The sequence below is a fragment of the Stegostoma tigrinum genome, chromosome 30 (genome assembly GCF_030684315.1).
Source record: "Stegostoma tigrinum isolate sSteTig4 chromosome 30, sSteTig4.hap1, whole genome shotgun sequence".
NCBI classification, from domain to species: Eukaryota; Metazoa; Chordata; class Chondrichthyes; order Orectolobiformes; family Stegostomatidae; genus Stegostoma; species Stegostoma tigrinum.
This window is the reverse complement of record NC_081383.1, coordinates 18,141,254-18,155,780: the sequence shown is the minus strand read 5'-3', so window position 1 is coordinate 18,155,780 and position 14,527 is coordinate 18,141,254. Positions and strand designations below refer to the sequence as shown.

General features: G+C 39.4%; 1 protein-coding gene across 1 annotated transcript in view; it reads left to right on the top strand.

Annotated features, from left to right (window-relative positions):
* Positions 1 to 14,527, top strand: part of LOC125465647 (alpha/beta hydrolase domain-containing protein 17B-like) — a 71,554-nt gene that overhangs the window by 52,049 nt on the left and 4,978 nt on the right. Inside the window, exon 3 of the mRNA XM_059638466.1 lies at positions 7,348 to 7,527. Coding sequence (XP_059494449.1) covers positions 7,348 to 7,527 — 180 coding nt within the window. The remainder of the gene's footprint in view (positions 1 to 7,347; positions 7,528 to 14,527) is intronic.

Genomic DNA, 14,527 nt, shown 5'->3' with positions numbered 1-14,527 from the left:
CAGAAACAGTCGGCTTTGTTAGTTCTCTTCCTTCCTAATTTCTCTCTTGAGGTGTTGACCCCTTGCTTAGATACAATTTTCTTGCTACTGGCAGTTCTAACGATGCAAATGGCCAATTCTTCCCCTCAACCCTGTTTTATTCTTGCCAGTTTTTGCTGCCTCCCTTTCCTTGCCTGAAGTGGATGACTGTTTAGAATGATTCCAGTGACTGTCGAAACCTGTCACGTCCACAATTTGTTTTCCAAGCAATACTAAACTATTGCAGTTAAGAGCAAAAATCTAAGTTGACTGTTTCTCCTTGCTTTGACCCTGGGCAGTACCAGCAGCAGTAATCATTATTCGCTCATCTGACTCAGTACAGTGTAGGCCAGATCTTTTAGACACTTATAGAATCAATTGCCCTGATGTATAAGTTCAGTACCATTTCTAAATATCAACAAAATGACACCACAATTGCTCTCAGTTTTAGCACTATCTTTCTAACCCTTCTTTATAAGGTGCACCTTGATCTCTGGTGAATGGAATTGAGGTGTGGCCTCAGACAGACAAGGAATTATCCAGGTGATCTTGAGCTCCAATTTTTTTTTCTTCACCCTTGCACTGTTGGAGATGTGTTTTCTTTCTACTTGATTTATCCCAAGCGCCTGGTAACTGTGGGGATTCAATCATGTGGGTAATCACTGAAGATAATACAATGTTGTACTGCAGTGTGACTTGGCCTGGTTGAGCAATAGAACCACACAAAGCAGCTATTTAAATGGTGGAATTTTGCACTTACCTAAAGGCAGCTTAATTCAAGCATTATTAATGTCTAGAGCTGTAGTGAAGAATATTTTTTCAGATACGGGCTGATCAGTAATGGTTCCTGGGATCTGTTCATTTCTGGTTTCCAGTTGTGTTGTGGATTATGTAGAAATAGGCATTTCCATCCCTTTGAGTCTTTAAATACAACAGTTTGTTTGTTTTTTCAGTTAATTAGTTATGCCCATCCTTTCTTTGTGACCAACCATTCAATTGGTAATTTTTTTTCTTTTTAATAGGGATTCAGTTGATTTTACTGTTTTGGAGGTCTTGACTCAGATAAAAGCTTGCTACAATTATAACATTTGACATTTGGAGAAACCTGTATCTGGTCCCCAGCAATAGCTTTAAGAAAGTAGTGCAGTATGCTGCTTGAAGTGACTGCGTGAATTGTGATCAGAAATTAAGTTGATGCTATTTGCAGAGTTTTTACTATCAACAGCGTTGTTATGGATGCCTGTTTTGACAACTGATTTCTTGAAGAATTCCATACAAGAGACAAGGAATCTCAGTTCTTCATTTTTCTTTCCTGTTTAGAAAATTTACCACATTCTCAGTAGTTCAACTAAAGCTATTTGTCAAAAAGCAATGTTTGTCTTTTTTTATGCCAACATGCTGTTAAATCCCCTTGCTGATTTGGTCAACACAATGTTGACTGATGTTAGCCTGCAGCTTTACCAAATGAAAGTGTTTATCCCAAAATTTGCCATTTTTTGACCATAAGAACTAATCAACAGAATATCAGTGGAAATTAGTTAGAGCATGTATTTTACTTCTGGTAGTCTTCTAATGGAAGATCTACTTGTTTGAACAGGCAGAAGCATTATGCTAACTAACACAACACTGTTATGGAAGTCAACCTAAATATAGTGTGGCCTGTTCTTTGTGAAGCTGAAAACCTAATTGCTATAAATGGGTACACACCCTGAGGTTACATTAATTTGCAGTTGAATATTTTGAAATATAAGTCACCATTATGTAGGTAAATGTGCCAACATGTTCACCTATAGTATAGTCTCTCAGAAAGCAATGAGTCAAATAATTGGATAACTTAGTAGGGATGTTAATTCAGTGATTCATGTTATCCAAGCATTTGTAATTTCTCCTTTTGCTCTTTGAAAGGCAACCTAGATTACATGCTCAACTTTCTGGATTGGGACTTGACCTTTACTGTCATGGTCAAATGCTGAATGCATGTTTATTTTAATAAGCCTGAGTGATCTAGTTGATAGTAAAGAGAGCATAACTTGCATGTGAAATAAATCAATGGTGAATGTTCCTAAATAGAGGATATTTGATTTTATTAGGGTAATGGAGGGAAACAACAGTTTTTCCAGTTCTGACACACGAGGAAGACAGGTTCAGCTTTTCTGACTGAATGAACTAATAGAGTTTGTATTTGCCCTTACTACAGTCAACTTTTGACATGTCAAAAAATGCAGATGAAGTTAATTTCTTTGGAAAATGTAGAAATGGGAAGAAATCATAGAACGCGTATCAACAGTTGTAATTTCAGGGCAGAAGCTCACCTTCCAGGATTCAATAGACTCTGGGACAGCCCCTGCAGATTGGGCGGTGGCTAATGTCATTCCAATAATCAAAAAGGGAGGTAGAGAGAAACAGAGAATTATAGACAGTGAGCCTAACATCCGTTGTGGAGAAAATTCTCAAATTTCATTGTCAAAGATTTAATAGCAGAGCATTTGGAAAGCCGTGGCAGTATCAGGCAGAGTCAGCATGGATTTATGAAGGGGAAATCATGTTTGACAAATCTGTTGGAATTCTATGAAGATGTAATCAGTAGAGTTGACCATGGGAATCAGTTGATGTAGTATATTTGGACTTTGAGAAAGTATTTGACAATCCCACCTAAGATTGATTTGCATGTTTAAAGCACGTGGGATTGGGGGACATGTATTGAGATGGATAGGAAACTGGTTAGCAAAGAGGAAACAAAGCAAGGATTAATGGGTTCTTTTCAATTTAGCAGGCAGTATCTAGTGGAATGCCACAGGGATCAGTGCTGGGAGCCCATCTGTTTACAATAGATATTAATGATTTGGATGAGGGAACAAAATGTAACACCTCCAAGTTTGCAGATGACACCAAGTTGGGTGGGAGGGTAAACTGTGATGATGCAGAGATCCTTTGGCATGATCTTGACCAGATGGGCAAGTGGGCAAATCAATGGCAGACGCAGTATAATTTGGATAAATGAGGTTATTCACTTTGGAAGCAAAAACAAAAATACAGATTACTATCCGAATAGCTGTAAATTGAGAAAAGATAGTGTGCAGCGGGACCTGGCTATCCTTGTGCACCAGCCGCTGAAGCTAAGCATGCGGGTATAGCAGGCAGTAAAGAAGACAAATGGTATATTGGCCTTCATTGTGAGTGGTTTTGAGTACAAGAGCAGGGATGTGTTGTTGCTGTTGTACAGGGCTTTGGTGAGACCAGACCTGGAATATTGTATTGTGTGCAGTTTAGGCCTCCTTTTCTGAGGAAAGATGCTCTTGCTCTCGGAAGTGAAGCGAAGGTTTACCAAGCTGGTTTCGGGGTTGGTGGCTCTGAAATATGAAGAGAGATTGGCTAGGATGGAATTGTTTTCGCTAGAGTTCAGATGACTGAGGGAGCATCTCGGACACTTATAAAATTCTAGCAGGGTAGATGCTGGAAGAATGTTCCTGATGGTAGGTGTGTCCAGAACCGGGGTCACAGTATGGGGATTTGGAGTAGATGAATAAGGACAGAGATGAGGAGACGCTTCTTCGCCCAAAAAGTGTTGAGCTTGTGGGATTCATTACCACAGCAAATAGTTGATGCCAAAACAATGAATGTATTCAAGAGGCCACTAGGTATAGAGCTTGGGGTTGAATTCGACCAAATGTTATGGGGAGAAAGCAGGATTAGACTATTGAGTTGGACAATCAGCCGTGATCTTGAAGTTTAGCGGAGTAGGCTCAAAGGACCGATGGTCAGCTCTTGGTCCTATATTCTGTGTTTTTTGTTTTAAGCTGTTTGTTCAATAACTTGTAATAAAACTTAAAAAAAAAACATTAAAATTCTGGAAGTGAAAAGAGGAAGAGCTACAAGCATGATGTATAGTGCCAGAGAAATGAATTATAAGAGTCTAAGAAAAGCCTAGCTTTGTTGGCTTTTGAAAATAAGTGATTGAGGTGGAGTGGGAGCTATCAGAGCTAAACACCATTTAACAACAGGAAAGAGGAGGCAAAAGCAGGACACTACATTCCATAAAGTAGGTAAGGGTTCAGATTGGTGAAAGAAATTCATGTTTACATTTTAAATTTTTCCATAAGTAGTCAGTGTTTGAATTTGACTGTTTAGGGTAATGGAGGGACATGTAATAGTTTCCAGTTCTGAAAAATGTAATGAGAACAAATTGATCTTTTCTGACTGCATGAGCGATAGGTGGTCAGATACCCTTTTTAAATCTGTATCTATCTTCTGATTTTACGTAGTGTGACATTTGCGCTACATTATTGTACAGAATGTAGGTTTGAATGCCACTTTCAAAGATGTTTTAATACTTAATAAATGCCACTTATTGCTCAAGATTGAGACATCACGTGGTGATCTCTGCTGGTTTGCATTTTCTGTTTCTTGAATGCCAGAGATTTTGCAAATGTTTGTTTGGCCCAGTCATAGCGCTTTAAAATCTGGGTCAAAATGTTATAATTTCAAGCCCTGCTCTAATGATGTAATGTAGGCCAACACCGACCGCTGAAATGTACCATGTTTTATGTTGGAAGTTGAAATGTTAATAATCAAATTGAACTGAGTCATTGAAAGGAAGAGTTGACAGCATGAACAGAAGCTCATATCTAATCCTACATAATATAGAATAACTATTTCTATGAAAGGCAATTGTTTATTATAATCTTCCATGTTGCACCGCAAGCATGGCAAGTGTGTACCACAGTGTAAAACTGAGCTGAATATGTAATCATTTTAAGACTGAATTTAATGTAGTAGAATGGGAGCTTCAGTTTGCATATGAGATAGATGATGTGATTGGAAACAACTAGGCAATCAGCAATTGACCATTATTCCATAGTTCCCCATTCTGCTCCCTCATTTGCAAACCTCTCTCCTGCTCCTCTTCCACCCTACCAACCCTCCTCCTGTCTCCAGAATTGAGGCAAAAACCTGAAATGAAATTGTTGGAAAAGTTTCCAGCTCCAGTGCTAAAATGTGAACCATACATTTGCTTGCAAATATGAATATATTGAAGTATTTGAGGCGGCATGGTGTCTCAATGGTTAGCACTGCTGCCTCACAGTGCCTGGGACCTGGGTTCAATTCCACCCTTAGGCGACTGTCTGTCTGTGTGGAGTTTGACCATTCTCCCTGTGTCTGTGTGGGTTTCTTCCCACAGTCCAAAGATGTGCAGGCTAGGTGGATTTGCCATGCTAAATTGCCCATTGCGTCGCGGGATGTTTGGGTTAAACATGAGGAAATGCAGAGGTAGGGGAAGGAGTTAGGGCAGGATGCTCTTCGGAGAGTTGGTGTGGACTTGTTGGGCTGAATGGCCTGTTTCCACACTGTAGGCATTCTATGTAGGGTGAAATTCATGGATTTGAGGTCTAATGTGCTCTCGAGTAAGGAAGTTACATTGTATGGCATTGTACACACATGCCTTTCAGTAAAGTATGTCTGCAGTTTCACAGAAACATATTGCACCATTTTGAGTTCAATTTTAAAGTTTTTTTAAGATTAAGGTTTAAGGTATTCACTTGGAGCAATGCATTCTGGTTTATACCGTATCATTTGCAATAAATTTCAGCCATCGCTGTTTCCTGAAAATGTAGAAATTAATTATATATAAAATTGAGAAATATTGTTTTCAATATCTGATTTCCACTTGCTGCCACTGATTAAATTTTAACTTTGAAGTGTCGTTTATTGTATTGATGCCTGAGGGATCAAAAGGCAGTGCCAGCTTGGGTATGAAACTGGCAAAATAATGGAAACAGTAGTGATGAATGGTTGATCTTTAGGCTGGAGAAGATGTACGATGGGGTTCCCCATGAGTCAGGCTAGGATTGCTGCTTTTCTTGAAGCTATTATATGACCTAGGACAAAATTTCTACTTGCGTTGGTAAATTTTGAAGTGTTATGAGCTGCATGGAAGATGGTGATTAATTTCAAAAAGATACAAGACAGGCTTTTAGAATGAGCAGACATCTGGCAGATGAGATTTAATGTATAAAAACATGAAGTTACATAGGTTTTCTTTTTAAAAGTTTTATAAATAAGGACATAAAATACAAAAAGAAATCCCCTGCAGTTGAACCATGTTGTAACACTGGTATGGATTGAACTGCAGTATTTACTTATTTTGGGCACTGTACTTTGGAAACATATGAAGGCATTGGAGAAGGCCTAGGAAATATTTGCCAGAATGGTTTCAAGGATGGTCTGAAGTTAATTTCAGTTACAAAGATAAATTTGAAAAGGTGTGTGTTCTCCTTGAAGAGAAAGTTGAGAGGCAGTTTAATGGAGGTGCTCAAAATCCTGATGTGCCTAAACAATAGGTAGCAAAAAACTGTAACCAATGGCCAAGGAATTGAAATCCTAGAGACATTGAAGGTGATCGGTTTTAAAAAAAGGCCATTGGTCGTAAAATGAAGGAATTAAGAATGCATTACCTGACAATATAGTGGAAACAGATTCATTTGTTGCTTTCAAAAGAAAATTTGATAAGCAGCTGATGAAAAAATTTGCAGGACTGAGAGTACAGGAGAGTGGGGCTATGTGAGCAACACAAGCACAGCAGGCCTCCTGTGGTGTACCTGTTCTGTTGTTCAGCTGTGTCCATGATCTGTTGTACTACGCAGTACCAAGCAGAATTTGGATCTTCTGTCACCAGTTGTAACAACAGCATTGTCACAAATAGAAAAAAGGAAATCCCTTTCACATGCATACTTATGAGGGCTGCTAGGAGTAGATCTTGCTGTTGCGACAGTTGAGCATGTTCATTGCAAGTTTGTCTCGGTGCAGAGAGAGTACCACAAAGTCAATGATGTTTTCTTGGGCGAGATCCTGGTCCAAGGTTCTGTGTGTTCAGATGAATATGAAGGCTTTCATAATACTGTGTCAAGAAGAATGATTACTTTTCATTGTGCTTTGAGCAAAAAAATTCCATATTCTGTATCATTGATCATTCATCTAGCACGTTATGGGAAAATACTGTGAACATAGTGACTTTTTAAAGTTAACAAATATACAATATCATCTCAACTCAAGTAGCATTTTGGAATGTCCTGAGACTATGGAAGGTGTTATATAACTATTGATTGTTTTTTATTTAAAGATGTAGATTGCAGATTTGCTTGCTTTTGCTTTTCAATTGTTGGGCTGATTTCTGCAGTCAGACAATGTCAGTTGTAATGGATGTTAATCTGAGCAGCTCTTGGTTTGCCGAAATGGCTTTGGATTAAAAGGGATAAAAGAAGGAACCACTTTGAAGTGGTTGGGATCTGTTGAACGATGACCCTCTCATGCTTGATTTCCTTTTCCTTACAGATATGGCATAAGTCCTGAAAACATTATATTGTATGGACAAAGTATTGGTACCGTTCCAACCGTTGATTTGGCTTCCCGGTATGAGTGTGCTGCTGTTATTCTACATTCTCCCCTAACCTCAGGAATGCGGGTGGCATTCCCAGACACAAAGAAAACATACTGCTTTGATGCATTCCCCAAGTAAGTGCCCACTTCTGTGATTCAACTGAGGGTGATACCTTGTCAATTCTCACCTTGTCCCTTCACAGTGACAACTCAAGGCATCTAAATATCTTTCATCAACTTGTACCGATGCATTGTGACATTGACTGGAGCAGGTAGAACTTGAACCCAGACCTTGTGTCCAGAAGTAGCGACACTACCTGTGCCACAAAATCCCTAACTCAAGGCATCTAACCTAGCCTAATCTTAGCAATAAATGCATGTGTCATTGTAGATAGTAAATCGCTCTGTATATGGCCAACAAAATGAAGTGTGCTGTAGATGATTGAATCTATCAAGTACAGACCACCTTCAACACAATTATTGCATCATAGATATATACATTTTTATCTGGTAGTCCATTGTTGTGTAAAATTCATAGGATTACATTCAGCACTGAAACAGGCCGTTTAGCTCCACCAGACCATGCCATGTTTATTCTCCATTCTTATTCGTCCTCATCCAAATGTATCATTGTAACCCTTTATTCCCATCTCCCTTGTATGTTTGTCTAGCTTACCCTTGAATGCATCTATATTTGCTTCTACCAGGCCCTGTAGTAAAGAATACTGCATTCTTATTACTAGATAAGTTTATTCTAATTGTCTTTATTTTGATGATCTCTATTTAGTTCAAACTTGTTCTCGCATGCTCACTCTCTCCCTCTCTCCACTCAATTACTCGCTTCTCCTTCTCTCTCGTGCTTGTGTACCTCCCCCCCCTCACCACCGCTTTCTGGCCCTATGGCTCCTCCCTCTCTGTGTGCTCATGGCCACGTACATCCATGCATGCATGCGCACACAACCTTAGCAATGCACATGTGATAGATGTGTCCATCCATTGCTGGGTGTTACCGTCGCACGCCATCTCCACACTTGCTGTAATACCTCAGAATCCCTTTTCCAGTCTGATCACCAGAACTGGGTGTAGTACTCTGTGATCTAACCGAGTTTCAGTGTAGGTGGTGTAGTCTTCCTGTGTTACAATTTTATATCTCTGGAAATAAAGCCAAATACTTGTTTTTTTTTAAATGTCATTGTTAACCTATGGCACAGTATTTGCTGACTAGTGTAGTTGTGTTCTAATCCCTGTGTTTATTGCACCTGGACTAGCGCTTTCCAAATAATAAGTGATCTCCTATTCTTACTCCCAAAATATGCAACTTAACATTTATGTTGAACTTTATTTGACAATCATTTCCCCTTTCTACAAGTTTATTAATGCCCTCCTCTAACTTGATACAGTCCTCCTCAGCATTCATTGTTCTTACCAAATTTGTGTTGTCTGTAAATTTTGAACTTGTTTTTGATTTCAAAGTTTGAGTTGTTAATTTAAGTTGTGAACAGCTGTGGTCCTAGTACTGATCCCAGTAGAACACCACTTGCACCTTCTTCCACTCTGAATAACTACACTTTATGCCCACCCTTTCCTTCCTGTCTTGAAATCCAGCAATTCAGTCTGCAACATGTTTTCTGAATTTTTGCTCACATTCACAGACCTTATTCATTAGCTTATTATGGAACACTTTACTAATGCTCTTTTCAAAATCTAAATAAATTACATCTACTACATTGCATCTCTGTTTTACTTCTTATTTCCTCAAAAAGTTAATTCAGTTGGTTAAGCAAGATTTTCCATGCCAACTTACCATTCTTATAGTTTTCGCTTCTACATGTTCTTGCATACCCACCTGTAGTTTTATTTTCATGCTGATTGGACCCTGATGCCAGATTCAGACTTCATTTACACTGCATTATGGGAGCCAAGCCACTTTACTCAATGCTGTAGCTGTAGTGTGAGTATATCCTTATACAAACTAGTGGAAACGGATGGTGAAAACCACAATTATCAGTATTAATTATCAATCACAATTGCAGGAGCTTCTTTGCCTACAGAATTTAGCAACTTCCCATGCAAGTATTCAGATGGTAAATCAAAGATTAAACCTCCCACATTAAAGATTCTGTTTGCAGTGCTGTTTGCAAAATTTTACATTTAATGCTTTATTAACAAGATGATATAGGTTAACATTTTTGGAAGCTAAAATGAGTTATAAGGAAATTTTGATCAGATTGTGAAAATTTGAATCCAAAGCTGAAAATGTACTACATCTTTAAGAAGGTATAGAGCAAACAATTTAGTATCACTAAATCACTAGTATGGAGATTTAATTTTGAGACTTTAAACTCAACATTTCAGAGCAGTAATGCTGATTTAACATATGTAAAATAAAATTTATGACGGAGTTTTGTGGCAGAAGGCGTATACAATAAAAATTATGATGTAACATTGCGTATATATCCTTTGAGAGGTCTCCATTGCAGTTTTGGCTTGCATGCTATTGGAGAGATATTAAGACAGAACAGCAAAGATTCAGTAAGATGTTGCCTGATAGGAGGAAATACAAATGCAAGTTAGATGATTGATAATGTGAGGATAATTTATTTAAAATTGTCTTGGTGAGGCAATACTAGATTGTTTTGAGTGGTTAAGGGGTCTAGAATATGGGTAAAAGACTAGCACAGCACAGCACAGGACAGGACAGGACAGGAGAAACATTTTTGCGTACCGAGAATGATTTGCATACCTAGTATATTGAGGAGTAATATAACTGAGGTATTCTCGCCAAACTACTGTTGGTTCTTATTCACAGTTAATTTTCAAAGCTGAAACCCATAGGTTTTTATTTTAATAAATATAAAAATAGATGAGGATAGATCTAAATTAAAATAGTTAGAAATATTTTTAAAATTATTAAGTATATGAGGTTTTGGAGTAGATCTTGTAGCTCAGGTTGTGGGTGTTGAGGTTGGTTGCAGAACAACAAACCAGCTTGGCGAGCTAACCAACCTCAACATTATTAAGTATGGTTAAGAAATTTGGAATCACATTGAAATCGGCCGCGATGACACTTCTAGAGAACTGGCATTAGGGTTTAAATTGTGTCAGAGATAATAGGAACTGCAGATGCTGGAGAATCCGAGATAACAAAGTGTAGAACTGGATGAACACAGCAGGCCGAGCAGCATCTTGGGAGCACAAAAGCTGACGTTTTGGGCCTAGACCCTTCGTCAGAAATGGAGCAGGGGAAGAGGGTTCTGAAATAAACAGGGAGAGAGGGGGAGGCAGATTGAAGATGGATAGAGGAGAAGAAAGGTGGAGAGGAGACAGACAAGTTAAAGAGGATGGAGCCAGTAGAGCGGAGTGTAGGTGGGGCGGTAGGGAGGGGATAGCTCAGTCCAGGGAGGATGGACAGGTCAAGAGGGCGGGATTAGGTTAATAGGTAAGAAATGGGGGTGGGACTTGAGGTGGGAGGAGGGGACAAGTAAGAGAAAGAACAGGTTAGGGGGTGGGGTTGGGCTGGCTGGCTTTGGGATACAGTAGGTGGAGGGGAGATTTTCAAGTTTGTGAAATCCATATTGATACCATTGGGCTGCAAAGTTCCCAAGCGGAATAGGAGTTGGTGCTCCTGTAACCTTCAGGTGGCACCGCCTCCCTAACCTGTTCTTCCTCTCACCTGTACCCTCTTCCCACCTCAAGCCCCACCCCATTTCCTATCTACTAACCTAATCTCGACCCCTTGATCTGTCCGTCTTCCCTGGACTGACCTATCCCCTCCCTATCTCCCCACCTACGCTCACCTCTACTGGTTCCTTTCCAGCCTCTTTTAACTTGTCTGTCTCATCTCCACCTACATTATACACTTAATGGTGGGGCCCTGTTGAGTGTTGCCAAACAGAGACCTAGTGATGTATGTGCATAGTTCCTTGAAAGTGCAGTCACTGGTAGACAGAATAGAAACCGAAAGAACTGCGGATGCTGTAAATTAGGAACAAAGTCGTTGGAAAAGCTCAGCATATCTGGCAACATCTATGAAGGTAAAAACAGAGTTAATTTTTAGGGTCTGGTGACCCTTCCTCAGAACTGAGCGTGGCTGGGAAAATCTGTTTATATGCAGAAAATCGGGAGGTGGGTGCTGCCAGATCTGAGCTTTTCGAGCAACTTTGTTCTTGTCATCACTAGACAGGGTGGTGAGGAAGGCATTTGACATGCTTATTACTGGGATTGGAGGCTATGAGCTATTGGGAGAGGCTGAATAGGCGGGGGGTTTTCTTACTGGAGTGTCTGGAGCTGAGGGGTAATGTTATAGAAGTTTATAAAATAATGGGGGCATAGATAGGGTGAATAACCAAGGTCTTTTTCTCCAGGTAGGGGAGTCCAAAACTAGAGGGCATAATTTTAAGCTGAAAGGGTAAAGATTTAAAAGGGACCTGAGGGACAACTTTTTCCACTCACAGGTGGTGTGTTTTGTGAAATCAGTTGCCAGACGAAATGTTAGAGGTGGGTACAATCACAGTATTTAAAACACATCTGGATGGGTGCTTGAATAGGAAGGGTTTAGAGGGTTATGGCCCAAATGCTGGCAAATGGGACGAGATCAGTTCAGGATATTCAGTTGGCATGGATACGTTGGACCAAATGGTCTGTTTCCGTGCTGTTTCACACTGACTCTGTGCACTTACTTGCCATATGCATCTCTAAAATACCACTTCACAGGTATCTCCTCCCTTCCAATTATATCCTGCATAATTTGAGTCATTGTCTTTGGGAATTAACATCATGTTTTAAATTTGTAGTAAGAAAGAAGTGATTTGTCAACTGTTTCCATGAAACCTTCTACCTCAACCCATCTGCAGCATTGCGTACACATCCTTCACATGCCAGACGTTCTAGTATGTAGAACAGCACAGGTTATTGGTGGTGCGCATCTCTCTCATTTCATGTGCAGATATAAGTATGTAGTGGTGCGTAGACTTAGCCTCCAAAGTTCCCAAATAGTTGTTTCTCAGTCTTCATAGGTTGACCTAGACCTGCTTCCAAATGGTGATATTGTTTCATTTGAAATAGCTTTTCCAGCTTTGACCTGGATTATGCAGAGGGAGACCTTCTGTATACAGATTATATCTGTACCTATGTGGGCTAGTGATGCAGCAGCAGTTCTGAAATCCATTATATATTTAAAAAGTGAGGTTCTACTGCTCCTAACTGTGCTTAAGCAGTATTATTTCTAGGAAGAGTGACAGTGGTAGAACCTGGCACCTTTCATTATGGAAGTTGTTTTTAGTGGCTTCTTGTCTGCGATAAGCAAACGTACAACTTAATAAAATTGCTTATTAAAAAGTATGTTTATGGCAGCATCTTTGTAACCAGTGATTGGAGGGAGAGTATCTAGTATACTATCCTGTGTGCAGATAATCTGAACTTGTGTGTTTGAATAAGTTCCTGAGGAACCAAAGGAGGAAAAATGTAAGAATATGACATCCTTGATTCCTATAGCATACACCCCAGTGCCCAGTTTAGGCCCACCATTGAGCACTGGGAAGATGTCTTCTGTTTTTTATGTTAGACTTGCATGGCAAAGAAAGAGGTCATTTGATATATTGTCCCTGTGTGCTGGCTGTTTGAAAGAACTATCTAATAAGACTGACACCCCTAACAACCCTATGGTAAGAAATGATTACAGCAAAATATATTTCCTTTATTTAAATGTTTCATTCTCCATCATTCTTCACCAACGATGCAGACATTTGGGTGACACGTTTGTTTAAACCCATTATCCGTAACTGCAGGACTAACTGGTCCTATCTGACCTGTTTCCTAAAGAAGCAAGCTTCGGCATGTGACATTCCCAAGCATAGATATCATTGTAAATCTTAAAACATGTGAAGAAGTTACTTGTTTTGCATGATGACCATTTCTCTTCACGTCATCTGTGATGTGCTACAATGGTTTACTTTAAAGCAGTCGCCTGATACGAGAGGCTTTCAAACAGTGTGCTTTTGTCTGCCAGGAATCAGTCTCCAGATTTGTCCGTCTGATCAGATTTGAGCACTCCCTGCCTTTATGTAGGCAGAGAACTAAAATATAATTGTACTTAAATATATTTGGAGTATTTAACATTTTTGAGAAAGTAGATAAACTATTATATGTAAATAAAGAATTTTCTTTATTGTTGACTAACTGGCATCTTATTTCTATTGTATACTAATAAAACATTTGCTACAATGTTACCCTTACTCTGTAGATGTCCAGACAGGGTACCTGAGACTTAATGTTTGCTAGCGATCGTTGGAGGTATGTCATTATTTTGATAATGGCAGGACTCCTAGAAATGTCAGTATTAACAAGGAATCCTGATGAATGTTTGTAAACTGCCACAATAAATGAATGACTTTCTTGAAAGAATTCACCAATACTGCACAAAATGGTCAATATAAAACTGGTCAATAACATCAATAATTTGGTCATGCTGGCATTCCCGTTCATCCTTTGAACTAGTCAGATGTGATTGTTGAAATTCATGTTCATGTGAGCATGCAAGAGTTAAACACCTGTAATGGTATTTCTTATTGCTGTTTTAACTGAAGTATAAACTCATTTTAAAAAAGTAGGCAATTCCTTCAGTTAAAATCGCTAAAGTAATTTTGTAGGTATAATGTTGTTCTGATTTTTCCACTATTTACCTTGCCCAACTCTCTGAATACCTGCAGCTGTCACCTCCATGGACCCCCGCCCCCCACCCCACCTTGCTGTCTGCCTATGTTGAACTGCCTGTGTCTCATGTTGACATGTAATCTGAACCCTGAATTTAAATCACAGGCCAAAAGAAGTTCACAATGATAATGATTAAATTGGGTCACCAGTTTGCCTAGGATGACACATTCTGTTGACGTGCAGATTGTGTGGCAGATCAGGACAGTCATGTGGACAGTGGGTTGGGAGAGTTATAAGCAAGCGATAGAGTGATTATGAAATCTCGAGCAGTCTGCATAACGATTCACCATCAGAATTGCACAAGCCAGGACAGAGCTGCTGTACGTGCCGTCTGGCTGTTCAGCAGAACTATTATCACACCTGCTGAATTGCCCAATTGAATTGGACTAGCCGTATAAATAGTGTCTACAGGAGGGGGTCAGAA